This window comes from Podarcis liolepis, assembly GCF_965112155.1.
Source record: "Podarcis liolepis genome assembly, chromosome: 1".
NCBI lineage: Eukaryota > Metazoa > Chordata > Lepidosauria > Squamata > Lacertidae > Podarcis > Podarcis liolepis.
The window spans coordinates 93510813-93538357 of NC_139554.1; the positions used below are offsets into that span (position 1 = coordinate 93510813).

Consider the following 27545-nt stretch of genomic DNA (forward strand, 5'->3'; position numbering starts at 1 on the left):
TAACCAGTTGTGTGATATATCTCCACACTTGCAATCCTGAAACGATGTTTTCATTCTTGGGAACCATTTATTTTTATGGTGCCAACAATGAACTTTGTTCCTTGTAAAACAAAAAAGTAGGAATGTCTGTGTTCAGACAGAGTCACTTAATTGCTCTTAAACATGACAGGATTAATGCATCTCTTTGGAACATAATGAATACAGCTATTTTTGTCCGTGGTTTAAGAACAGTAAACAATTTTCTGCTCCACTAATGGCTAATCTTGAAAATGCTTTGCTGAAACAAGCCAGCTTCATAAACTACAGTTTGAAATTGGCTTGTTTCAGCAAACCATAGTTAAGATGAACCACAATTTGCCCGGGTTCTGACATCACAGCAAGCTGCAGGTAATCTAAAAGGGAAGCAAAAACTTCCAGACTCCACCATGTGGCCTTGAATGTGTATTTACTGTATAATAGCTGCTTTCACCAGTGCTAATTGCAACTACTAACTGTATGACTTATTTTGTTTCTGTCATTGCAAACCAAGGGTTTATATATCGTAACTGCACCAAGGATGGCTGGTCGGAAAAATATCCAAGACCCTATATTGCTTGTGGTTTAAATGTGGAAGAGATTAATGCTCCTATAGTTGCGTGGCAACGTAGGGTAAGTTCAAATAATCAGTACAGTATCCTATGGGCACTTTCAAACGGTTGCTGTTTTTGGGTGGAATTCAATACTGAAAATTCAGGTTGGGCAATTATAGTTGATTGGAAGGTCTTTCACAATAAACCTGCTTCCCCAAAACATGACCTTTTGTGATAAGGAAAGTGAAGGAGAAATTCACTGGGCAATGTGGGATGACATTCGCCTTAAAGCAATGCCATCTTACCTTCCTGCAAACAAACCAGGATGAATGCTCAACGGGCAGGTCATCTGGAAGCATCAGAAGTGGGGTGGAAGTGGTTTGAGCACACATTCCCTGTATTCCTGGGTATTTTTGCTTGTTTAGATTGACCCTCTAAGCCACAGGTGGAAAACCCATTAGGATATCCTCTCACCAGACTCTTTTGGATCTGCATCATTTCCTGATAACTCTGGATGGGGTTCCTGCTGATATTCAAAAACTGGAGCCAGAGGAGAGGAGGAGAATCCAGTTCCATGGCTCTGTCTTCTGTTGTGCTTTTAAAACTGCTGCTTGTTTGATTTTAGCTGCTGTTGACTTTGCTTCGTAGTTTGTTTTGTTTTTAGGCTGTACTTTTATTGCACTTGTTTTTAGATTGGCATAGAAGGGTGGGATATAGAAATATCGTAAACATATGTTTTCGTTCTGCAGCAGAAAAAGTGCGCTCAAGCCACCTATACCACACTTTTAGATATCTGCCTTCATCCTATGCATTTATCATCCGCCAGTGGCTTATTCGGGTTTGAAGCACAGCACTAAAGAGCAGAGTAGGAAAAGGTGTTGCAAATAGCCCCACCTGGTGACAAAACATAGTATTATTCAGTCATAATACAGTACAAACAGAGCCTTTCTCCCTTCAAAAATTCGTGATAGGACAGCAGTCTGTTTTAAGTGACTGACGCTCAATTGGGATTAGTTATACACAAGCGCAGTTGACATGGAAGCAAAGCCTACTCTCAGGCCATTGATTTCTGGCACATCAATTCTGCACCTGTAGACAATGGTATAACAATTTAAATATGTTGTAAACCACTTACAACCCTCTGTGGGGTTTTTGTGTGTGTGTCTCTAAATTTTAAATCCAGCCTACTTCTAACTGGGGCAGTGTTTTCTAATCACTCTGATTGCAGGCAAAGCCAAATTAGTTCATGGTAGTGCTTTTAGAACAAATGATGGGACAGCATGTTCTGAAAAAAGACATGTTGTCACTCCTTTTGAGACAAGTGGGTTTCCTACACATTCACATCTCTGCCTGGACTGAGTGTACCTGGATGTTTCTTGACAGGTCTCTTACCTGAGGAAGTTGGAGATTGTGTACACCATCGGAACCAGCGCTTCTCTGGTGGTGCTGACAATTGCCTTGGGCATTCTGGGTTCTTTCAGGTGAAGAAGAATTATTCATTCCTTTTTAAATATTTGTTTCTACTTCCTGGTTAATCTGTGAAAAAAACCCCAACCCCAAATGAATAGTGAAATAAAGTGTTATTTCAAAAGCCGTTCCATTGATCTTTCGTCAGATATTCATTCTGAAAGGGCTTCCTGTTTTGCACAGTAACAGTGGGGAAGTGTACATTCTGTTCAAACGTCAACAGGCAGAAGTGTATATTCAAGTGGGTAGAAGAAAACACTTAAGTTTTAAAACTTAAGCTGTGGATTTGGGAAGATGATCTGTATGTTAGGTGGATATCCTGCTCATTGGATAAGTTTTTCAGGTGGATCTGATGAAGCCTGGCAAAGAAGCAATGACTGCATCTTCCCTTTTTATTGCCCTTTTATTAGTTCTTTTGCCTTTCTATTAAAGCAGGGGTGCAACCCACAGTTGTCAAGATGCTGCAGGACTCTAGCTCCCATCCAAGATGCTGCAGGACTCTAGCCCCAGCCAGCATGGCCAAGAGTCAGGGAGGTCTACTCCGGAAACATCCAGAGGGTCACAAGTTCCTCACCCTAGTGTTGTGGGAAAGATGATCTTCAGTCCAACAATTCTCAGTTTTACCATCAATACGTCAGTTTTGCTTCATGATGCTATCAGATCAGGCAATGGTATTGGATGGTTGCAGAGTACTGATGAGGTTCCTGTTGATTTGAATGACCATTGCTGAGTGGTAGCACACTTTGCCTTGTATCCATGAGGCCCTATATTTAATCCTCAGTGACTTCAAGTAGCAAGACAGAGATCTCCAGGACTGAGATCTTGGAGAAGCAGTTTCCTGTCAGAGTAGATACATGGGTGTGGCCAAGGGGGGCAGAAGGGTAGCTCCTCCCCCCTAGATCAAGTAAAACCATAGAAATACTTAACTAACTGACCAGTCATGTCAGTTCTGCCCCCCCCCCCCAATCCTGGCTACACCCATGAGCAGATGGGTTTGATGGATCAATAGTCTGATTCTGCTTTAGATGGTATAAGATCTGTTCATATGTCTGATAAGAAACCCAAGCAGTTCCTTGTTTAGAAAGCGTCTTTCTCTTTGGGCCACAGAAGGCTTCGCTGTACGAGAAATTGCATCCACATGCAGCTCTTTGCATCGTTCATTTTGCGAGCTTTGGCAAACTTCATCAGAGATCCTGCCCTGTCTGAAGACACTGACAATGCAGTCTACTGTGAGTTACACATGGTAAGGAAGCAGCCTATAAATATCGCCTACCGTCCAGCTCATCACAGGTTGAAGAAAGGTGCCTGAGAATTAAATTTCCTTTCCATCCCTGTGAGCCATTTTGTCAGAGAAAATGGCAGACTTGAGGTGCAAGCTTATGTGAACTTCCCTGGTGCAGACCCATTGAAAACTGAGGATTTACCTATGAGTAAAAAATGCCAAGGAGTGTGCTGTTCATCTGCTTGTTTGTGTATGTATGTATGTATGGTCTGAACATAAATAATATATTGTTTATATATTTAGTTGTTCTTTGGTTTTATGAATACCACAACCACAAGGGGTGGATGTTCAAACTAAATGAATGAAATAATCACAAGGCCAAATAAACCAAAGAGCAAAACGTGTTTAAACACAATTTGGATAACGTGTCGTGTGGCATCATGACACTTTACGAGGAAATTAATTGAAGTGCATTAATCAGCTCTTATAAAGATTTCACAAGGGAGTGAATGTGAACCTCTGTGATTGGCAGTAGGTTTGAAAATGGGAAAACTGTTCAGGACTTGAACAATAATAATTTGTTGCAGACTTGTTGATTTTAAAAGATAACGTTTTGAATCTTTTACATCATTTTTTTAAAAAAAGAATACAGTATACATTTAAACATGGATGCTAGTGGTAGAAATAAAACAATCCAAACCAATACATAAAATACATGGGTAACAGCGACTTATATCCCATGATATCATACTCAGAACAGACCCATTGATTTAAGCAACTTCAGTCCATTGATTCCCACAGGTCTATTCTGTGTGCGATTTAGTTGTGTATCACTCAAAATCTACAGTGAGAATGACAAAAATGAGTGTAGTAATTGTAACAACCACAATCCGACTTTTACACCGGTGATAAATAAAGCATGACACAGCAAGGTGAAGCTTGGGAGCAGGACTGTGAAATGCCTAGGGAAGGGAGACAAAGCACATGCTGTTTAGCTTCTCTTCTTCTTTCCTCAGGGCCGATGTAAGATTATCATGGTCTTCATTAACTTCTGTATCATGGCTAACTACAGCTGGCTTCTTGTGGAAGGGCTTTATCTTCATACCTTGCTGGTGATGTCTTTTTTCTCCGAAAGAAAGTTCTTCTGGTGGTTTGTGGTTCTGGGATGGGGTAAGTACCAGTTGACACCAGTGGGGGAGCCGCAACAGAATGCTGCACAGTATTATCCCCCATTGACTCCATTTCAGTCCTTGCTCTGCTTCCCTTGCCTTCCTGCACTCTTCTTTGCTTCCCCTCATTTCGTGTGTCTCTCACTTCCTGTCTTACTCCATCTCTGGCACCACAACTTTAAAGCACACGGCTTCACGCATATAATCCTGGGAGCTGTAGCTACAATTCCTAGCACTCTTAACATGCTCCTGTTCCCAGAATCCTTTGGGGGAAGTCATGTCCTTTAAACGTGTGGTGTGTACACAGCCTCTGGCTCCCTCTTCTTCGTTCCCTGCTCTTGCTTCCTGCTTTAATCCTCTTTCTTTCGTCCTCTTTGCTACATTGCTTCTTTTGATGCTTCCCCTCCCTCTATTTCTCTTCTTGCCTCCCCACTCGCCGCTTTCCTTCTGTCTCTCGCTATCCTTTGCACAGCTTTGAGGTGTGATGGAGAAGGGTTTGCGGGGGCAGAATGTATTGCTTACACAGCTGAGGTAACAAACACATTTCAAAGAAGCCAATAATATGCATTCATAGTCCTCAGCAGCCAGTTTTCCACATGCTCTTTTTTGTTGTTGCTCCCTTTTGAGTTGGGGACAACTGAACTGAAACATGATGTGCTTGTGTATAGCTTCATATTCCCTAGGTATACAGTGGTACCTCGGGTTACATACGCTTCAGGTTACATACGCTTCAGGTTACAGACTCCGCTAACCCAGAAATATTACCTCGGGTTAAGAACTTTGCTTCAGGATGAGAACAGAAATTGTGCAGTGGCAGTGCAGCGGCAGCAGGAGGCCCCATTAGCTAAAGTAGTGCTTCAGGTTAAGAACAGTTTCAGGTTAAGAACAGACCTCCAGAACGAATTAAGTTCTTAACTCGAGGTACCACTGTATCAGGGGAACTTCTCTTTGGTTTGTGGTTGTTTCCATTTTGCCTCAAATTGATTGGCATAGAACCACACGAGTTTGCTATTATGCGTCAAAATATTCATTTAGCTGGTGATGGGATAGCTGCATATTCCTGCTTTGCAGGCCAGATAATCCTCAGGGTCCCTTCCAACTCTACAATGCTATGATTTCTTGTGCGTTGTATGATTAAGGGCTTTCCCACACTTCCGCTTAGTCTTTAGCTCTAAATTGGAACAAAGGGCAATCCGCAACACACCTGAATTGCTATTTGCTCCAAGTGAGCACTAAAGGGCGGTTTTTGCTGTGGGTGAAAGGAGCGGGAGAAGAGGAAGTATGGGAAAGCCTTAAGGGTTGACGGGGGGGGTCCCCTTTTTTTCTTTACTGCAGGCACTCCAACTTTCTTTGCAATTGCATGGGTCACGGCCAGACTACTACATGAAAATGTTGGGTAAGTTGTGTTTCCATTACATCTTTCCATGCTCTGTATTTATTAGCGTTGCCTCAGCTATGTGCCCACAGAACCTTTGTTTTTTTAATAAATATTTTATTAAGTTTTCACAATAAAAAAGCATACATAGACAAAGAAAATACAAAATCACAAAAAAGAATACAGTACAAAAATACAAACATTAAACACATCAAAAGAAAAAGAAAAAAAGAGATAAAAACACATATAGTAACAAAAAACAAAAATTCCCTCTTTCTTAATTTCTCATCTTCAATTAGCTTATTTTCCCGACTTCCTCACGTCTCCCGTTCTTGTATCCCTTTTAAAAAATTAATTCAGCAAATTCGTATCCTATTAATTTATCTGTTGTTAAACCGATCTTACATTTTACTTCGTTGCTAAAGCCCCTGCGATTCATTTCAATGTCCTTAACATTCATGAATTTTACAGTATTTCTGCAAATAAATTTTAAATTTCTTCCAATCTTCCTCCACCGTCTCCTCTCCCTGGTCTCGGATTCTGCCAGTCATTTCCGCCATCTCCATATAGTCCATTAGCTGCATCTGCCAATCTTCCAAGGTGGGTAGATCTTGTGTCTTCCAATGCTTTGCGATGAGAATTCTTGCTGCTGCTGTAGCATACATAAAAAAAGTTCTATCCTTCTTTAACACCAATTGGTCCACTATGCCCAGGAGGAAGGCCTCTGGTTTCTTCGGGAAAGTATATTTAAATACCTTTTTCAGTTCATTATATATCATTTCCCAGAAGGCCTTGATCCTTGGGCACGTCCACCAAAGGTGAAAGAATGTACCTTCAATCTATTTGCATTTCCAACATTTGTTATCGGGCAAATGATATATTTTTGCAAGCTTGACTGGGGTCATGTACCACCTATACATCATTTTCATAATATTCTCTCTTAAGGCATTACATGCCGTAAATTTAATCCCGGTGGTCCACAACTTCTCCCAGTCAGCAAACATAATGTTATGGCCTATGTCTTGTGCCCATTTTATCATTGCCGATTTTACTGTTTCTTCCTCAGTATTCCATTTCAACAGCAGATTATACATTCTCGAAAGTGTCTTTACATTGGGTTCTAACAGTTCTGTTTCCAACTTTGATTTTTCCACCTGGAAACCAATTTTTTTATCCAAATTATAAACCTCTCTTATTTGAAAGTAGTGTAACCAGTCTCGCACCTTCTCTTTGAGTTTGTCATAACTCTGCAATTTCAATTTATCACCTTCCTGTTCTAAAATTTCCCAATATTTTGGCCAATTAGCTTCCATGTTGAATTTTTTCAAGGCCTTCGCCTCCATAGGTGATAGCCACCTTGGAGTTTTACTCTCCGTGCCCACAGAACCTTTGACAGCTGGTTTCAAATGGCTGCAATCCTATTTTCTTGCAATATTCTGAAACACAAAGACAAGAGGAGAATAACAGTAGCAGTTCAGTTGCAATTAATACTGATCAAACCACACCTAAAAATAGTGTGTATCCCATTATACAAGTGCCTGGCCAGTATAAAAAAACTGCAGCTTCCTTGTGAAAACAGAATCCGTTCTTTTCTCTTTGCCATCTCCCACTGCCCAGACATATATTGTCTCAAGCAATCTTCATCATTCTATGCTGGTGAAGTCAGATCAGTTAATCTGGTTCCAAACCATGTTTATGTCTTTTGTTCTGTTCCAAGAACCATTTGTAGCCTTCATTTGTCATCTAGAACTCATACTTTTATTATTATCAATGAAAGAAAATAGGCAGAGTTTTCATCTGAACATCACATCTCAGCAGCAGCAGCAGCAGCAGCAGCAGGGCATTTATGAAAGACTCTCATTGTCAGGAGCTCTCTGTATTAAAATGGCAAGAAGGGAAGCAGCTGTATCTGCAGTTATTGTGATAATAAATTCCAGAAGGGCAGCTGTTCCTCGCCTGTTGCATCAAAAACAACACAGATTATTGTGGAACCTTAAACACTTATTTTTTAAAAAACGTATTGTTGCATATGTGTTAATTTGATTATGATCATTTCCCATCCAGCAGGGGGAGTTGGGTTGTTTGTGAAGTGCTGTTGTTTTCTCGTTGCAAAGACCGCGCTAAACGAAAACACAATATTATCTTGAAAAACAAGGAAGTGTTTTCGGAACCTCAAGTCAAAGGATAAGAAGCTGACTCAGCTGCATTGCTGTGAGGCCTCTGGACTTTGACGTTTGACTGGGGTTGGAATACGGTATCAGAAGTAACAATCTTTCAGGCCAGCAGCCATATATACCTGTGTTATAGTCAAGGCTTTTTTCCCCAGCCAGAACTTGCCAGAACTCAGTTCCAACACCTCTCAGGCGGGCGCCATTGCCATTCTAAGAGAATAAGGGAGGTGATCACAGCCCCTCTTTTTCAAGAAAAGTAGTCCTGGTTATAGTGAGAGCCAGGTGAAGCTGTAGAGGCTGCTCTATGAGACTCTATTAACCTCAGTCTGTCCTCAGCCAGCCCTCACCTCAGCCCTGGTCTTCTTACTTAGCCTGGGGCCCTCCAGAACCACAAGCCTGTTTTGGCCCAGCAGCATCCTCCTGCTGCACATCTGATGTCCTATGTGAGGTTAGCTGTGTGGCAGGTAAAGGAGCAGCTGGGCAGAAAGGCTGCCTGCAGTCACCACAGGGCTATGCAAGCCCAGACAATCAGCTGATCCTCAGGGCTTGCATGCATAGTGTTGTGCCTTTGCCTGCACAGTTTGATTTCAAAATGCACAGGCAAAAATGGATCATCTGACACCATTGGGACTTCCCTTACCAGGTTGAGGGTGATCAAGGTCTAGATGGATCCAGCTCCTCCCCACCCCTAGACCAGGGTACACTTCCCGATCCGGGGGGGGGGGCTTTGGACTACAACTCCCATCATGCTGTGACCATTGGCCAGGCTGGACGGGGCTGATGGGAGTGGCGAAGAAGGGCATCAAGTTGAAAAAGGATGGCGACTAGGGCATTGCCAATTTGTTGAGCTCCTCTGAATCATGACTCACAGTAAAATGCAAATGTATTCTTCTGCTTTTCCTGCTTGTTTTCTGCACACTTGAGTATTCTAATAGTTTCATCCATCCAGTATAATTTGAAAGGCCAGGATGGATGCCAGCTCCTATCTGCTGGGCATGTTGCCTTGCGATATTTTTCCTTTGAAGACAAATATTGCTAACATGATGCTCGCTGGCATTTGTTGACCTGAAAAGCATAATGAATGAATTTTGCTATCTTACAGATGCTGGGATACTCATCTTACATATGCCCGGTGGCTCATTCAAGGCCCTGTGGTAGTTTCTATTGTTGTAAGTCTGAATTACAATGCCTCTTCTATTTTTGTACCAAATGTTATTCGTCTGTGACCGTAATAAACAAATTCATGCTATTGCTGTAAGTCCATTTCACAGCCGATTTCTGAGATGAAGATCGAACTGAAGAGAGCAAATTTGATGAGTGTCTTTCAAATATGTGAATGTCAATGCCAGCTTTTCATTCTCTTTGCAGATCAATTTTGTTTTGTTTGTTAATATTGTGAGGATTCTAATGAGCAAGCTTAGATGGCCAGATGGAAGGAACAAGGATTCCAGTCAATACAAGTAAGACAGCTTAAAACAAAAAACAAAAAACCCCCCTCAGCTTCACACATAAGTACAACAGCAAGAGATACCTGTGCACAGATGTTTTACCTGTTTGCCTGCAAATATATGCAAAGATATGTATCACCCAGATAAACTTGTCTGATTAGCTGCCTCAAGGACACCCACCCCAATAAAATGCCTCCAGGTCTGCTTGTGCTTCTTTTGGAAAGATCTTATCCCCATCTATAGTAGCAGCAACAGAGCACAAATCTGGATGCAAAGCCCTGAGCGTAGTGTGATGAAAGCTGATGGAGAAAATCCCCATTCCCTCTCTTGTAATACAGTCATACCTTGGTTGTTGAATGCCTTGGTACTCGTCTGTTTTGGCCCCCGAATGCCGCAAACCCAGAAGTGAGTGTTCTAGTTTGCGGACGTTCTTTGGAAACTGAACGTCCGATGAGGCTTCTGCGGTTTCCGATTGGCTGCAGGATCTTCCTGCAGCCAATCGGAAGCTGCACCTTGGTTTCTAAATGTTTTGGAAGTCAAACAGACTTCTGGAACAGATTCCGTTTGACTTCTGAGATACCACTGTACTTCGGTTAAGGGCCATCCTGTGAAACTGAAGAGGCAGGCGATTCAGGAGAGAGAAAATGAAGCACTTCTTCACACAGCACAGAGTTTAAACTATGGAATTAACTTCAAGGGGGCTTAGATAGATTCATGGAGGATGTCCATAGTGCCTGCTGCCCATATGTAAAAAAAAACAGAAGCTGCAGGGACTTCTGGGACCTAGACTCTGTGACCTGTTGTCTGGCACTAGTGATACTGCTGATCTTTAAAGGCAGGCCTGCACTGCACCTGAAACTTCCCTTTGCGTTTTCTGCTGTTGCTACTGGAGGGGATAGTTCTGCCTACAAACTGAGATCAATCTGAAGCTCACCCTCTTTAGGCCGTTTCTTCATTTCTGTTTTGTTCTGTTATCTCTGTCTTTACTCCTAGGAGACTCGCTAAATCCACACTCATCCTCATCCCTCTCTTTGGAGTCCATTACATAATATTTGCTTTCTTCCCTTTCGATACCACGAACGGCACCATGGAGATCCAAGCTCTGTTTGAAAAAGCCATCGGATCTTTCCAGGTAATCTGTTCCTTGGAAGGTCTTCATCATCTTCTGATGAAAGACGCCCCACCCGTCTTTTGCAATCCAAACAGGCCATTTTGGCAAACCTCCTTAATGTTTTCCAGGCCCCCGGGTGTCTAGAGCAAACAGGATGCCAAGAGGTAACTGGAATTCTTAGGTAACTAGGACAGGGGTGGTTATTGGCTAATGCTTTTTTTTTGGGCCCAACACATTAACACTTGGCAAATCTTTTGTAGGTTGCATGCCAGTGGTGGATATGGTTGCACCACTCTCTCTCATTCATACTTTTACATACACAGAGAGTGTGAACAAACACAAACAGACATGGACATTGGCACACAGCCCCCTCCTCCCAGACCTGGGCAGATCAACTGAGGAGGACAGGTTATTAGCTTCTTTCCACTGGTCAAGTGGTTGATTAGATGACTGGGGAGGGAACTTTTCTTTATCCCTATTAGGGTGTTGGTCTCTGCCCATCCCAGTGCTGTCGATTCTCCCCCACCTTTCACCAACATAATTGTTGGGTCTTGGGCAGCTCATAAATTGGGAGAGGGCAGGTGAGTCCCTAACCCAAACGGGTTTAGCCATGCCTGCTTTAGGAATAAAGTCCAGTATTTCTCATGTCACCTTGCAGGACCCTCTTTGTAACAAGGACCTGTTCCATCTTGCCCCATGCCTCACTTTCTTCTCAGAATGCCCTTGTTGCAAGAAGGACCTGTGTGAGTTTGAAAACACTGCAACTGCTAAAATATCCAATTGGTCCAACAAAATATATAATTTCTCTTGTGTAACAATCCAATCCTAACCCATGGATCTTTGCCGCTGGAGGGGCTTAACATATGACACAGGTGACCTCTGCTGCCACACTTGCTGTGGTAGCAGAAAGCATTGCACTTGAGACACTAAGCATGGCAGCGTTCGCACAGGTGGTTAACCAGTATGGGCCCCCGAAATGGGGTGTTATGGGGCAGGGATAGAGCAGAGCTGACCATGGATCACTGGTTCCAAAGCTGCTCCAGCTCCTGGGAGTGGTATGGTGGAAATCCCACCGCCACCTTCTGCCCTGACCAGGGGCACCAGCTTCAAGGGGCTGAGCCCTTTGGGGGGCGCCCTATGTGCGTGTGATCCCCCCCCCTGCACCTCTCGCCCCGGACTAGTTTGAGGTGGCAGGACTTGGGATGCAGTAGTAGACAGACCACTCTTCTCTGGCCCTAGTTTAGATTGCTCTGTAAGTCACTCTGTCTTTTCTTCACATCTGGCAGCACACTGTTTGCCTGGAAGGTCTACATGAGCTTTTTCTTGCTTCTATATTTATTCTGGAGTGCCGACCTGCCATTTCCAGTTGTATATCTCATGACTGACACGGGCCTCTTTTGTTCTCAGGGCTTTGCTGTGGCTGTACTTTACTGTTTTCTTAATGGAGAGGTGAGTTTCCCATAGATTGTAATGTACTAAAAATCAAAATATGTGTTCTTCTTAATTGCATGTTGACCCCATAATGTTTTGTTTAGGTACAGCAGGAGATCCACAGAAAATGGCGGCAGTGGCACTTAAGAAAACACATTCATTCACAGAAGCATCACAGCTGCACATTTCCAAATGATGTCAGTGGATTCACCCAGGTGCTGCAGCTGATGAAGCCCAGCCCCCAGGAGGAAAGGGGACCTTCTGCCCCAAATCTGAGTCAAATATGATGGATCTTGTGCAGGAAAGAACTAATTGCTCACTCGGAGGGAACTGGAAAGCTCAAGAATTGAGATTATGGATCTGAAAGCTAAATTTGCCCCTTAATTAGCTGTGCGCAGAGTCTGGCTTTGTCTTTATTATCCCCTGGAGGATTTTTAATATTTTTTTTACAAAGAAGATGTATGAAGATTTGTTTCCTGGTGGAAGATTCCCTTCTGACTACACCATTCTAAGATGCCATTTTCTAGTGGGATGTGAGTGCCAGATTAAAGGGCTTTTCTGATTTGTTTTGTACTGCTGAATATTGTGCGGCATTGAATAGTTTGGACAAGACATGACTCATGAGCTGCATTTCCTTGGGGAAACATTGTGTTGTCTGGAGACACTTTGCAGAATACAAGCTTTAAAAAACGCGCGCACACACACACACACACACACAGCAAAAAAATACACCCTTAACTGGCTGCAGGATTCAACGATGGATTGTGATCAGCACTGAAACTAGATCTCACAGGTTTGCAGCTTTGGACCTTGGACATTCAGCTGCCATGATGGTTGTGGGAATATTTTTTAAATTACTTTACTTTCTCAGAAGATGATGTCTCTCTCAGCCCATGTATCTGTTGTTCATGCTTTTGTAATCTAGAGGCTTGACTGCTGTAACACATTCTGTGAAGGGCTGCCTTGATGTTTCAAGAATAAGGAAGCTGGGTGCCATATCTATTCTCCATCGTCTACCTTGATTTCCTGTTGTCTTCTGGGGCTAATCCAAGATGCCTAGAAAGCCCTAAACATCTTGCGTTTTGCATATATTACAGACTACCTCTTCCTCCCATCGTACAATGATCTCTTCAATAAGCTGAGAATGCCCAGCTAATGATCTCGGTACCAAACCAGAAAAGACATCAAACACATGCAGAGTGTTATTTGTGGTGGCTGATGTATTACTATTGAACTCTTTCCAGGTAGACTTGCCAAAGCCAGAGCTAAGTTAGATGTGTTTGCAAGACTGTTCTTGACCAGATGAGTGGGGTTAATGTGCATTTCTTACCTGCTTTATTACTTTCAATGGGTTGCATGTCTGTATTTTTTTATATAAACATATAGGTAGATAAACATGGCTTAGAGTCTTAGAGTTGGAAGAGACCTCAAAGGGTCATCTAGTTTGACTGCATGCCAGTAGAGCTTGAGCCGACAGAACTTCAACTGTATCATGTCCAGCACAAGTGGAACAACGCCACTCTGCCAGGCTGACTAGTGGAGACGATCGCACCATTAAAAACTTCTTCCAGATGTCAGGCACGTGTGCTTGGGTCGTTGCATCTGCTTTGCTTTCACGGCTGCCTCTGCAAAGTGCTTTCTCTCCCTTTCCCTTGGGGAAATCTGTGCTGCTGCTCATTTGTACCATCTGGATCATGCCCCTGTGTCACATGATGCAACTGCAGGAGCCACAGCTAGCCCGATTGGGGAGGGAATGGGTGTCAGGGACTCCCCCCCCCCTGTTTCTCGGGAGCAATGTGTGTGCATTGAGAAGCAGCAAATTCTTCCTCCTTGGGCGGCAATAGCTAACAAGAAGATCCCAGCACTCCTCCTTACTCATAATCTGTGCCTATGTATTCCTGGCCTTCTCTTCTATTGCGCAGAGTTGCAGCCTTGCCCACAGAAGTGCAAGAGCCTTCAAACTGGTAGAGCAAGTGAGCAAAAAAAGAAAGAATGCATCTGAGGCCTTTTGATTTGCATGTGCAAATAAGGATGTGCACATTTGAGTTCCCCTCTTACGGGAACCACATGCAGGTGTTGCTCACATGTGAGATTCCAACATGAACCTACCAGGTAGAAGAAATACATTAGCACGTGTGACTGACACTGTGAAACTGGGTTTCAACAGATCCTGGGTATTCATTGCTCACTAGAGAAGGTAATCATTCCCCGCCCCCCCACATTATTGATTTTCTTATGCCTATATATCACTAGCAGCTGCCAGTCACACCCATGCTAAATGGATCTTGATTGGATTTGGCATTCATGCATGACCTGCATAGTACAGCTTGTATTGTTTGGCCTTTTGACCTCCTGCTGTAAAAATTGAATACTTTCCCCTCATTTATTTCTTTGCACTCAGGGTGCATGTGTATGATCCAAGCACACTTTTCGGTGCCCACTTCATGCATCTGCCAAAGCGAGCTCTGTACTGACTGTGGAAGTTTGTATGACCAGTTGTCTGAACCAAAATCCAGAATTAAAGCAAAGTACTAATTATCTCCAAATAAGAAATACCGTATTTTTCACCCTATAGGACACACTTTTTCCCCTCCAAAAATGAAGGGGAAATCTGTGTGCGTCCTATGGGGTGAATACAGGCTTTCGCTGAAGCTTGGAGAGTGAGAGGGGTTGGTGCGCACCGACCCCTCTCGCTCTCCAGGCTTCAGGAAGCTATCAGCAAGTCTGGGGAGCCTGCGGGAGTTCCCGCAGGGCTCCCCATGCTGTGGACTGCAGCCTGCCGCCCGACGTGCCCTGAAGCAGAGCGCCCCTCGTGCTAGGCAGACATCGGCCAGCCCCACAAGCTCGAGGGACAGCGGAGAGGCGCAGTGCCGCCATCCCGCTGTTCCTCGACCTGGTTTGGAGGCTGGCGCTGGGGAGAAGTGCGCTTTCCCCCAGCACCAGCCCCACAAGCTCAGGGGACAGCGGGGAGGCGGAGCGCTGCCATACCGCTGTTCCCCGACCTGGTTTGGGGAGGGGGGAATAAAGGAAAAAAAAATTCCTTTATTTCCCCCCAAAAAAACTAGGTGCGTCCTATGGGATGGAGCGTCCTATGGGACGAAAAATACAGTATATGTAGAAGCCTCAAACTAATGATAAGGGAAGTTGTCACACTTTTCCAACATGCCAGGGTTAAAATAAATCCTGAAGGTAAAATGCCACAGGGGAAGTTATCGAAAAAGTCTGAATTAGCTTTTCTCTCAACTGAACGTCGTCATCCATCTTTTCAGAGCTACTGTTTCTTGTCTCACATGAGACCTTGAACAAATCGAAGCATAATATATGTCAGCTGGGACCAAGCCTCTACCATGCTCTCTTTTTTATTTTTGCATTGCATTGTGTTAATGATGCATAAATAAATATGCACTCCTTAGTTGTGGTCCAATAGCTTACAGGTCTCCCAGAAGGCTGCAGTGTGGATCAAGTAGCCCATTCCTGCTGAAGAGATAATAACAACATCTATTCTGTATGATAGTTTGAACCATCTAGTTTGTCTGGTGTGATCGTTCTGGACTATCTCTTATTGAACAAATAGTTGTGATGAATCCAAAGCTAAATATTAGGCGAAAACAACATTATACATAGGCAGGTAGGCTTAAACTGAATTGCCCTCTTTCTTCTGCTTCCTCCGGTTGTCATCTTAGCTTCTTTCTAACTCATAATAAACTTTGTGAAATTGGCTGTTGAAGTCCTGTGTGCATTTCTGCCAGGCTGAAAGGGACTTGCTTTTCTTTTCAACATGCCTAGAGCATTTTGGCATCACACTACACATGCATATGAGCTGGGGATCTGAGAGAAAAGCAATCTGCGTTGGGTTCAGGGAAGAACCAAGTAAGCTGGATGCTATCCCTGTTTACTGGGAAATCCAGTAATTAACAAAACAAAACATCCCACCTGTACTGCCAACAACCCATTTGTGGCCTATCAATGACCCATTTACAGTAGCGCCCTTCCAAGTCTGAACTGTTGCAAGCTACTGATGCTGCCGCCTTGAGCCAAAGTACTAATTAAGAGCCTAAGAATTACCTGTGGAGTGCCAGACTTTTCTAGTCTGTGGCAGTGGCCAACCTGATGCCCTCGTGAACCTCCCAAGCAAAGAAAGATGAAGATAGCAATTCCTTGCTATTATTCAGCCCTGGGTGTGAATGTGCATCCTGTCCCACCATGTGACTATGCACATTACCAGTTGCATGTGTATCTTTGATTCAAGTTCAATATTTTCAAATATAATTTGGTCTCTTCTGCTAAGCTTTCCACACATTGGGTCACTCTGCTCTAGAGAAATGTGTGGCTGTGAGACTGTGCCATAGTCTGTGTTCCAATAGTCTTCCATTTTCATTTTTGATTTTGGAGGAAAGCTAGGAAACACTCAGTCTGATTCAGTATTATTTACACTGACTGGCAGCCGTCTCCAGTGTCTCAGAGATGGATCTTTGCTGGTTCTACCTGGAGATGTTGGGGGTTGAACTCGGGTCTGTCTGTGTGCAAAGCACGTCTCTCCCATTGAGCAACGGCCCCTTCCACATCCGTTTCCATGCTCTTGTTTAATGGCTAAAAGGTAAAGGTAAAGGGACCCCTGACCATTAGGTCCAGTCATGACCGACTCTGGGGTTGCGGCACTCATCTCGCTTTATTGGCTGAGGGAGCCGGCGTACAGCTTCCGGGTCATGTGGCCAGCATGACTAAACCGCTTCTTGCGAACCAGAGCAGCGCACGGAAACACCGTTTATCTTCCCGCCGGAGTGGTACCTATTTATCTACTTGCACTTTGACATGCTTTCAAACTGCTACCTGCCCCCAAATTGTGACACAGGACTAGAACTAGCAATTCACAAAGTAGTTTATTGAACATTTGACATTCAGATCTGAGATTTCTTCCTATATTCTCTTACCATTTTTTTTTAAAGAAAACAGTTTAGAAAAGCTGCAGGTTTCATAATAAAAAACACCACTTATTTGAGACAAAGACCACATACAAACACACCCCTTTGCTATCACATTCTCCAGTCTTTACTGACAAAATGGCCTTTAATAGGAATGGAATCATACGCCCATAAGAACCAGCTATAGAATGGTGTGGAGGGCTCCTTCAGATTGTCAGCTCAAAATGGGTCTCTAATGCGTTTTAACCTCCATGGGATAGTCTTGAAAGCTTCAGTTCAGTGGAAATGGTGTGATACCCAGGCCCGCCTAATGCATGTGGGATGCCTTATCATAGTGTGCCAATTTTAGAAAAGTCTGAATGATGTGTACTTCAGGGAGTGTTGGAGTGTTGAGCTTTTTTAAAAAATGGAGCTGAAACTCTTAAGAAGCAGCCAGTGATAGGGGGAGGGAATGCAAAAGTCCCGCAAGCATGTGTACTTATTTAAGGGAAGCTATCACTTCTGTGGCTCTTACACAGCAGATTAGTCACAATTGCACAGTTGTTGTGCTGCAAGATGATTATCTGGGGAGGCCCATGGGGAACAAAGCCTTGCCACAATTCCTTCATTCACTAGACCGTTCTTTCCAAAAAGACATCATGTTTCCTAAACAAACGTTTGGGATTGCCCTTGAATGAAATCCATGGCACAATATTGCCTCTTCCCAGTTGCCAGATGTCCATTATTTTAAAAGGACTGTGCTTAAATGGAGAACAGCACAGTCTCTCTGAGGACCTGTCCACACGTCACATGTTTCTGATAAGGGTTTGTGTTCATCAGCCCTTTCTACCATTTGACAACTCACCTAGAACGCCTGAACCATTTGTGGACAATTGGTCAACACTTCTGCAACATAATCATGAACAAATGTGTGCCAACCACTCACCATTTTGACAACTATTTGGGGGCCGGGTGTGTTGAACAGCTTCACATAAAAGCCACCTTGACCAACCCCTTTTAAGCCATCGTGAGGATACTTCTCTCTCCACTAGTCACGAAATGGTTGCACTGGGTAAATGGTGGTTCTTTAGGGTATTACGGCTGTTGTTTCACCAAGAAACAATTGTCAATCCATACAGAACTACATAGGTAGTTACGTGTGTCCCTGGATGTATTTTTAAAACAATCCTGCCAGCAGATATACACTAGATCACTCCTGAAACCCAAACAAAAAAAATTCCAAGCATTTTTATCAAAGCCTAATTTTTTTAAAAAACAAGAAGAGAATTTGAACAACACTCCCAGCTTGGATGACTGCTTTCAGAGAAAGAGAGAGCAGGAACTTTGCTTCCTGTGATTTTGAGAAGGGGGAAGTGAAATTGGCAATGCTAGCACAGCATTCCCTGATCTACATCCTGTTCTCTGAGGACTGCATAGAGTGATGGCGTTTTGAAAGATCATCTCTAGCCCATAGGGAAGAGTTTGCCTTGTTTTTTCCTCATTAACTCTGAGTAGCAAAGACCTCTTTAACAATATATTGGGCAGATAGCTCTGCCTCTCTGCAGCAAAGTGCCTTTGTTGCTGCTAAGCTGTCCAATTCACCTCTTCGGCTCCAACACAATGAGGGTTGTGGATCTTCTATAATTGAAATCATTCTAACCCATCTGGCCACATAATGAGATTGTGGAATCATGTGAAGAAAAAGGGAGAGGGAGAATAATACTTATTCGTAAAGATGCTTACTCTAAGATAGAAATGACTGGGGTCCATGCTTGCTATTCATGAATGAAAGACATAACAATCAGACATAATATTAAATTATCTAGCATAAATTCCAGCCACGTGAGAGATGACTGCAACCCATATATTAAGCATTTTGATTCTCTGTGTTGCTCTCCAGCAACAGGGGTGCCTGAATGTTACAAAATTAAAGGTGGACATCTTAAGGAAGTTTCTTTTAAAATCTCTTATACTGAACCAAATGAATACTGCAGGTGTTATTTTATCATTTGGCCGGTGTTGTATACCTACTATCATTAGGCTCCTTGTTGTGGTTCAAATCAGTCAAGCAGCTTTGTCATGATGACCAAAGTCTGGTTGTCTATGTCCGTCTCCATCAATGCGCCTTCCTGTGGTTCCCCTTCAAAGCCACCCTGCTTTCCAGGTAGGAGATGCGGCTGGGCAGTCCTTGGAACCTGTGGCCCTCCACGTATTGTTGGACTACAACTCCCATCATTCCTGACCACAGGCCATGCTGACAGCAGCAGCTGATGGGAACTGGAGTCCAACCACATCTGGAAAGCCACTGAAATCCATTGCAGGGCAGCCCAGCCACCTCTTGCACTCTGGCCTGAGATCTCTTCCTTTCCCACCTGGAAAGTGGTTAAGAGAGACACCAGAATGTGGTGAGATGTAAGACAAGCCCTGTATCTCTTGAAACCAAATTGTCACCATAAAAATCTTCATGGGAGGTACAGTTCAGATGAGAGCAATAATCTCCACAGTGCACAGCTGGTTTGTTGAAATGTTGGCATTGTATATAAATCAGATATACTCTCATGGCAGAAACAACAAGGACCAAAACCCATATAATGTTTTTTGAATAGGTTATGCTAAAATGCAAATTATTTGAATTTGGAGGTGAGGCCCTAGTTAGCATTCCCAACATTTTGCATAGTACAAATGATCCTAATCTTGATCCCAGCTGATGTGCAAAAATGAAACCATGAAGTTTTCTGAAAAGGACAAAGCACATTTATAACCTTTTCTCACTTGGATACTGAGTATGACCTCCAGTGAGATTTCTTAGTCCTGACAATCTGACCTATTGGTTTTAATGAGATTAAGTCACAATTTACTGTGACCTGATTGGGGCTTTTGATTAATAAATCTAAGAACTCCAGATAGATTACAGTAAGGATGTGCCTTAAATAGCATTAAAACCAGCAAACCAAGTTTGTTTTGCTTTTACTGGGCCACCTTTAAATGAATGAGCTTTAAACAAAGGAAACCAGTCTTTTGCACTTCCATTTCTGTGGAGAGTTACATCATTCAAAATCTAAGCAGGTCATAAAAGCCAACTTCCAGTATCCAGCATCCATTATCAAGTGATCTTGGAGATATTCATTTCATATGTTTTCTCTTAATGTAAACTAAGAAAACTTGGTCTCCTTTTGAAAGGCCTCAGTTTACTTTTCTGTGTATCTGGTGAAGCTAATATCCACCATTCTTTTAATTTTTCCTCATTCTATTCCACGGAAATGTGATGTTGTTAAGATGAAGTCCACTGATTCCATTCAGGAAGAAAAGGAAGGCAGAAATGAATTCACACCAATAGGTTAGTGTGAAACCCGTGAGAGTGATGTGGTCCCTCAGAAGGAATAAGAAGCTCAAAACTCCAGTGAATGAGAGCAGGAACGAGAGAAGAACGAGGATCGATCCCATCGACCACTTCTTCCTGGAGTTGACGTCTTCACAGACTTGGGAGACCATGAGAAGTTCCAGGCCAAAGATTGCGATGACAACAGCAAAAGACACCAGACTTCTTGCAAAAGTCATTCCCGCGTTGATCCCTCGAACGTTGGCCAACGTGAGATCAGTGGCGCATTTCAGGGCACTATTGTTCCCGACTGTGCAGAAGTGCCACAGTCCAAAGAGCTTTCCCTTGGCAAAAAGCCAGTGCCCATCGCAGACAGCAATGGAGGACAGGACAATGGCTATCGCAACGCAGAGGATAATCAGGCTCCTGATGAACATCTCAAAAAACGATCTTGTCCGTCTTCTACGGGTGAGTAACCACTGGGCCTTAAAGAGAAGGTCCAGAAAGAAAGAAGTTAAATACCCCTCCTATTAAAGCAACACAGATTGCTTTTAGATCGCAGCCAGCAATTATATTGATGTTGTGACCAGTTAGAAAGAATGCTCAATAACACCAAGAATCGTTGAAGTCGGTTAAATACACCATGCAGACAAGCTTGGCTGGGTACACACTATACATTTAAAGCACACAGCCACCCTCAAAGAATCTTGGGAATTGTAGTTTGTTAATGGTGCAGGGAACTTTAGATCTGCGAGGAGTTCCCAGGATTCTTTGGGGGAAGCAATGTGCCTTACATCTATGGTGTGTACGCAGCCTTAATATACAAATGATTTGAGAGTGCTGTGAGAAAGGGAAGGCAGTGATAAAACATTTAAAATGCCACAGAAGCAGTGGGAAGTCTTACCAAACCAATATTTTGAATATAAGATCTTGTGTGTGAGAGAGAGGGGGGGGGGAGGGAGAGAGGTGCTACATTTATGCTGTGTAAGTAAAAAGTCTGAAAAAAGTAAGTTATCTGCCATATTTCATTCATAAGAAAAAGAAAAGTGAAGCAGGCTACACTTAGTCACATCTTTCTTGGGTCTCGTAGGCATTGCCCTGGCTGACTACTATTCAGAGAAGCAACAAGGCACCATATACTAGCAAACAGAGTTTTTATTTCCCACTAGCTGGACCATAAAGAAGGCTGATTGCTGAAGAATTGATGCTTTTGAATTATGGTGCTGGAGGAGATTCTTGAGAGTCCCATGGACTGCAAGAAGATAAAACCTATCCATTCTGAAGGAAATCAGCCCTGAGTGCTCACTGGAAGGACAGATTGTGAAGCTGAGGCTCCAATACTTTGGCCACCTCATGAGAAGAGAAGACTCGTTGGGAAAGACCCTGATGTTGGGAAAGATTGAGGGCACTAGGAGAAGGAGACAACAGAAGACAAGATGGTTGGACAGTGTTCTTGAATCTACCAACATGAGTTTGACCAAACTGCGGGAGGCAGTGGAAGACAGGAGTGCCTGGCGTGCTCTGGTCATGGGGTCACAAAGAGCCAGACACGACTAAACAACTAAACAACAACAACAAAGCAGCACAGACCTGTTCTTGGCTGGACCAGGAAATCCTCCCACCATCAGAGTGTTTTTTTTAATTGTGTGTGTAGGAACAAGTCTATTGCGCATGTGGCTTGCCCCACTTTACGAACTTGCCTCCCTGGCTGCCACTGCCAGCTTGCCTGCCCAGCTGCCCGCCCAAGGCTACATTGAAACTTCCCCAGCTTAACATTTCGATCTGTCTTGCCATGGCTTGTTCTGTGCAGACGTGTTGGCTGTCATTGATGCCGCCTCCAGAGTTTTAAAAGTGAGAGATTAAAATGTTCCACTTCTCCCTATACACACTTTTCTAGTAATGAGTATTGCAGCTCCACCGAGTTCTGATTTCCTGCGTGTTGGAGGAAAGGACCCTGACTATTTTGATGTCTCCATCAAGATAACCTTTATTGTCTGAGGAGCTGTCTCATAGGTTTTCCAGGGCCATCATTTTATAATGTTGCAAAGGGAGTAGTGATGTGATTTCATAGAACTGTAGAGTTGGAAGGGACCCTGAGGATCATCTATTCCAACCCCCTGCAATGCAGGAATATACAGCTGTCCCATACAGAGATTGAACCTGCAACCTTGGCACTTTCAGCACCATGCTCTAACCAACTGAGCTATCCAGGCTGCTTTGGAGATGGGCACAACATAGGGAGCAAAGGAATATCACTGAACTGTACAGCTGGAAGGGACCTCAAGGGTAATCTAGTCCAAGTTCCTGCAACGCAGGAATCTTTTGCCCAACATGGGGCTCGAACCCACAACCCTGCGATTTAGGGTCTCATGCTCTAGCGACTGAGCTATCCCAGGCAGAGAGGTGTCAAAGAGAAAACCAGGACTTCCTCTCTGATCAGCGCGATGAACGGTGATGTTTTCAAAGGATAAGGAGTGTGAAGCAGGAGAGGACAACTTGGGGGGGGGGGGAAAGATGGGAAATTCAGTCAAACAGAGCTTGCGTTGATGATGAGACATCCAGCAGAGGAATAATAAATGCCGGATATGAGTTGCTTAAAGGTTAAGTGTTTTTAAATGCTTTATTATTTAAGAATCTTAAGGGTGTGTGTGTGCGCGCACACATGCATAGATTGATATGATTTTGCTGGAAACTGCTGAAATGGGAATTTGAGGAAGAGGCTGTAGCTCAGTGGTTGGAGCATCCACTTTCCATACAGAAGGTCATGGGTTCTAATCCCAGCATCTCCAGGGCAAGGAGAAATCCTGGAGAGCAGCTGCCAGTGCAGACCAGACTCAGTTAGATGGACTAATGGTCAGACTCAGTATAAAGCAACTCCCTATGATGCCATCCTGCTCCCATTTCTCAGGAGCTTACTTCACAAGCTAAAAACATTCACTGTGAGCATATCTTCCTTGTAACATTCTATATCTCTTCTTTTCTTAATTGCAGCCCCTGTGGTTCATTATATCTATCTATCTATCTCTATATATTAAAATATGGCTCTTGCACAAAATATCCTCACAAGATCCACTGAGCGAGAGTCAGTTTTGCTGAAACATCAGTAATAATGTCCCGGGGAGGAACAGAGCCACTGATCTTTGTAAACAACTCATTGCATTCCAGGAGAGAAGGGAGGAAATGGAGCAAGTTCAGAATGTTATTTGAGTCCTTAAGTTGACAAAAGCTTACACAGTGAAACCCCAACGGACCATAGCTCTGCTTCTGGAGCAGAATCGTTTTGTACACATGATGTTAAGAGGGGTTTCATGGCGGAAGAAAGGCAGGCCAGAAATGTCAGAAAGTAAACAAGTTTTTAAAAAGTCCCCACCCCCGAAGAATGCAGCTAGAGTTTGCATATTCAATGGGACAACAACCCTGTGAGGTGGGTTCGGCTGTGAGGCAGCGACTGGCCCAAGGACACCCAGTGAGCTTTTTGTTGGGCGGGGAGGATTCGAACTCTAACCCCCACGCTCTAACCACTGTCTCTCATCAGATTTCCCTCATTGGATGGTGAATGTAAATCTAGAAAAGCAGTCCAGACATTCAAACTCAGATGTAAACGCCAGACCCTCCAAGTGTCGGAGAAATGTTGGAGGATCTGAAACACACACACCTACACGAAGAGGGAGCGATGGAGAGAGAGATTTTGAGATTGAAGGAGAGAAGATCTTCTATCCGGGAAGCTCTCCTAAAGGAAACGACAGGGAGAGACAGAGAGTTGGCCACAGCCAAGGGGGATCGACACAATAGCACATAAGAGAACTTTTTCCGCCTTGCTTCAAGACAAAGCGATGATAATAAGCGGGGAATTTGCATCGAGCAACAGGTGGCAAAAGAAAGTCGGCTAGTTTGAAGCGCGGGCTGCGATGAGCGGCTCTGCCTGTAGGGCGAGGGGGAAACGCGGGCAGAGGCGCTGCAACGCCAGAACAAAGGGCGGCGGCGGCACACAGCGATGCCAACAAAACACACAGCTCCAGCCCGAACAAAAAGAGATAGATATATATTTGTCCCACCCGCCAGAGAGGAAGAATGGCTTCTCCTGGGCTCCCGATTTTACCTGCACTGCGATGGCTGTCATGCTGCCTTGCGCCCCTTCCCGCGGAGCGAGGCGGCGAAGTCCGGGGAGCAACTTTGAGGTCGGCGGCTGCGCGGCGGAGGAGAGCGCGAGAAATGTCTCCCGGGCGCCCGCTTCACGCGCCCGCTCCCGGCCAGGGGCCCATGGCGGCGGAGTGGGGCGCGTCAAAGGCCGCTCTCGCCCGCGCGTCCTGCCGAGAGCGGCGGGAGGCAGGCAAGCAGGCGAACTGCCCTTTGAGTTTTCCCTGTGGCTGAGTCAGCAGCCGAGCCGAGGAGGGAAGGAGGAGGAGGAGGAGGCCGCCGAAAGCGGCTGGAGCCGGCGAGCGGCTGGAGGAGGAGCAGGAGGAGGAGGGCCGAGAGAGGCGGAGGGCGCTCCGGGCAAGCCCGGCGCCAGGGAAGGGCCGCCGGGGGCACAACCGCCGCCGCCTGGGCCGCGGCAGAAGTGCAGGGTCCCCTCCTGGGTCGCCGCGGGTGGCAGGGATCCACGCAGATCTCCACGGATCGCCTTTTCCGGGAGGATCCGCTGTTTTCTGCGCGCTTACATGCGCAGGTGACCTGGAGTGCTCCAAGCCTCCTCTTTAAGGGCCACCTAAGTTGTGCTTCCTTCCTCTGTGAAATAGGCATTTTATTGGTTTTTTTTCACAGCAAGGCAATAACCGCAAACAAAACAAGACTTGGAATACAGTTTGTCAATTTGTCAGTAACAACAACTTATTTGTACCCCACCTTTGCCCCTGACGGGATTTAAGGTGGCTTACAAAGGGGGGGGGGGATATCACTAAAAACGTAGAAAAAATAAAAAACCAATCGTTTTTGTAACACGTGTTTTAAAAATACCAACAATTGTGATAAAAAGCAGCAGGGCACCAGCCCTTTCATTAAAAGCAGTCACTTGGCAAAAGTCTGTTGGAACAAGGTCTTCACCTGCCAATGGAAGGACAACAAAGAGAGCCAGGCTAGCTTCCTCAGGGAGGGAGTTCTGGAGTTGCTACCACCAAGAAGGCCCTTTCCCACATTCTCTCAGGTGGAGATTGGGAGAAGGGCCTCCCCCAAAGGTCTCAAAACCCAAGCAGGTTTGTATGAGGGAATGTGGTCTTTCAGATAGCTTGAACTGCCTCTAGGCGTTGTGATCAAGTTGTGACCAGAGGAGGAATGACCACGGGGAGAAGCGCAGAGAAAAGAAGCACCATGGTGATTCTGCAGAAGCAAAACCAGACACCTTCATCTGCCTCAGCTGCAACAAAACATGTCTCTCCCATACAGGTATTAGTCTCTACAGCCCACACTGCAACCTTCCAACAGTTTGACTTCACCCGCAAAGGCATGCTTCTCCACTGTCTCCTGAGACAGACAGAGGCCGACAACAGCAACAGGTTGCATTTTTGCATTTCATTATCATCTAAGGTCACCTTTTGAAAGTCCACCAGTCAATTGGGGATAACATGTCACAAAAAGGCTTCTGAAATAATCCTAAGGACATAAGAAGAGCCCTGATGGATCAGGCCAGAGGCCCATCTGGCAGCATCCTGTTCTCACAGTGGTTAACCAGATGTCCATGGGAAGCCTGCAAGTAGGACATGAGCCCAATAACATTCCCTGGTCCTGCAACAGGTTGTCAGAAGTGGTATTGCCACTGAGAGAAGCATATTGCCTCCATTTTGTTTGTTTTAGAGGTGTCACTAGACACTCCCCCCCCAACAGATGAACACAGCACGCACGCACTCTCTCTCTCTCTCTCTCTCTCTCTCTCTCTCTCTCTCTGGGAGTTCTTACTCACAGTAGGGATCTCCCAGCAATGATTGCACAACATTTAACATAAGAAAAACACAAGAAGATAAATGCCGGTTGGGCACCTCTGAGCAGCCTGTGAAAACTGGATCCAATGCCAGCGTCTTGCCCGGGGTAGACTGCACATGCTTGCAGTTAAACTGGCATTGGCATGCTAGGATGATTGAAGGCTGATGCTCTAACATATTTGTACCCTCAAGTCCTTCTTATGTTCACCGCCTGCAGCTATCAAAGCATTGCTGAGCAAAATAAGGGAGGCAGGCTGGACAGAGGATCCTTCTTACTCTCTTGCTGCTCACCCTTGCAGTGAATTGATTGTTGGAGCAGGGTGGTGGGCTTATTGATTTATCTGTGCTGTCATTTCCATGTAAAGTGTATATCCTCAGTTTCTTTCTTGTTCTGAAATCTATAGCTCTTAACATTTAAAAAGCTATATTCTTGGGTTTGATAATTGCCCACGCAGTATTTGCACCAGCACTGTGAAATGTTATTTCTTGCAAGCTGTCATCCACATGCTTTCCCTGATCATTCCATATTTCTGCATTCGAAGGCCAATATTGTTTCGTACTTGGTGACTGTTTCATTGACTAAATCAGGTTATGTGGAAGAAAAAACAAAATGGAAAGAAATCCAAGCCACTTTATTGGGATTTCATGTACTTGTAGCGCTGGTCAGCCATTTTCTTGTTTCATGCTCCCTTTGGACTATGTCACAAATTAGGAGTCAAGTCTCTTTTCTGAGAGCAGCAGCTAGTTTCCAGGATCAACTGAAACAGCAGTTAGTAGAGTGAAATACAGCAGATATAGTCCTTTGCAGCACACCTTAGGGGATACAGCCTTGTATAAAGTCAGGGAATGGGCTAAAGGTCTCCAATTTTACATGCCTGAGATCTGATAGTGTTATAGTTACTCCACATAAAAGTAAGGAAGCTCCTAGCCATAATAGAAGAACAGCGAACTTTTGCACTCTCTCATTATATTTGATAAAGTCGTTACTGCTTTAAAAAGATTGCAGCATGTGAATCACAAGGAAAAACATCCAACTTTATCAGAGTCTGCTGTCAAAGTCCAAGCTTTGTCTTGAAAACATAGCAATCTAGCGTTTTAAGAGTGTGATTAGGGCAGTTCGCAACCCCACCAAGGAAATACTCCAAACCAAGTGGAAGGCTCACAGTTCAGGGTGAGACCATGTTTCAATTTTTGGCATCTCTAGTTAAAAGGATCTCAGGTAGGTGTACTGGGAAAGGCTTTGTGGAGAGGCACTGTGCGCCCGAGTAGAAAATACAAGCCTAGATAGTCCAGTGGTCTGACTCTGCATAATGAGAGGTGTAAGACAACACTTTAAAACAGCTGCCACATCTTGATTAAGCATACCTTAGCACATTCAAAGTGTTCAGCATGATTTATGGTCACCTCATTCATTTTTACAACAGTCTTGTAAGGTAGCCCCGTATTATAA

The 27545-nt window shown here is 44.3% G+C and overlaps 2 protein-coding genes across 4 annotated transcripts in view; one reads left to right on the plus strand and one right to left on the minus strand.

Moving 5' to 3' along the window:
• Positions 1 to 15680, plus strand: part of SCTR (secretin receptor) — a 29614-nt gene extending 13934 nt beyond the window's left edge. For 2 of the 3 annotated variants that reach the window (XM_083490635.1, XM_083490636.1), the window contains exons 4-14: positions 530 to 648; positions 1953 to 2050; positions 3144 to 3279; positions 4275 to 4428; positions 5763 to 5823; positions 9076 to 9142; positions 9342 to 9433; positions 10415 to 10553; positions 11940 to 11981; positions 12068 to 14520; positions 15073 to 15680. In XM_083490635.1, coding sequence (XP_083346761.1) covers positions 530 to 648; positions 1953 to 2050; positions 3144 to 3279; positions 4275 to 4428; positions 5763 to 5823; positions 9076 to 9142; positions 9342 to 9433; positions 10415 to 10553; positions 11940 to 11981; positions 12068 to 12250 — 1091 coding nt within the window. In that variant the 3' untranslated portion in view covers positions 12251 to 14520; positions 15073 to 15680. Of the gene's footprint in view, positions 1 to 529; positions 649 to 1952; positions 2051 to 3143; positions 3280 to 4274; positions 4429 to 5762; positions 5824 to 9075; positions 9143 to 9341; positions 9434 to 10414; positions 10554 to 10660; positions 10714 to 11939; positions 11982 to 12067; positions 14521 to 15072 lie in introns of those variants that run through there. The other variant, XM_083490637.1, reaches the window with a different exon arrangement.
• Positions 15681 to 16824: 1144 nt separating this feature from the next.
• Positions 16825 to 24884, minus strand: TMEM37 (transmembrane protein 37). The gene is made up of 2 exons (XM_083499893.1): positions 24283 to 24884; positions 16825 to 20668 (listed from the first exon to the last, which is right to left on the minus strand). Exons 1-2 carry the CDS (start codon positions 24301 to 24303, stop codon positions 20096 to 20098), a joined length of 594 nt encoding a protein of 197 aa, XP_083356019.1. The 5' UTR covers positions 24304 to 24884; the 3' UTR covers positions 16825 to 20095.
• Positions 24885 to 27545: the final 2661 nt, after the last annotated feature.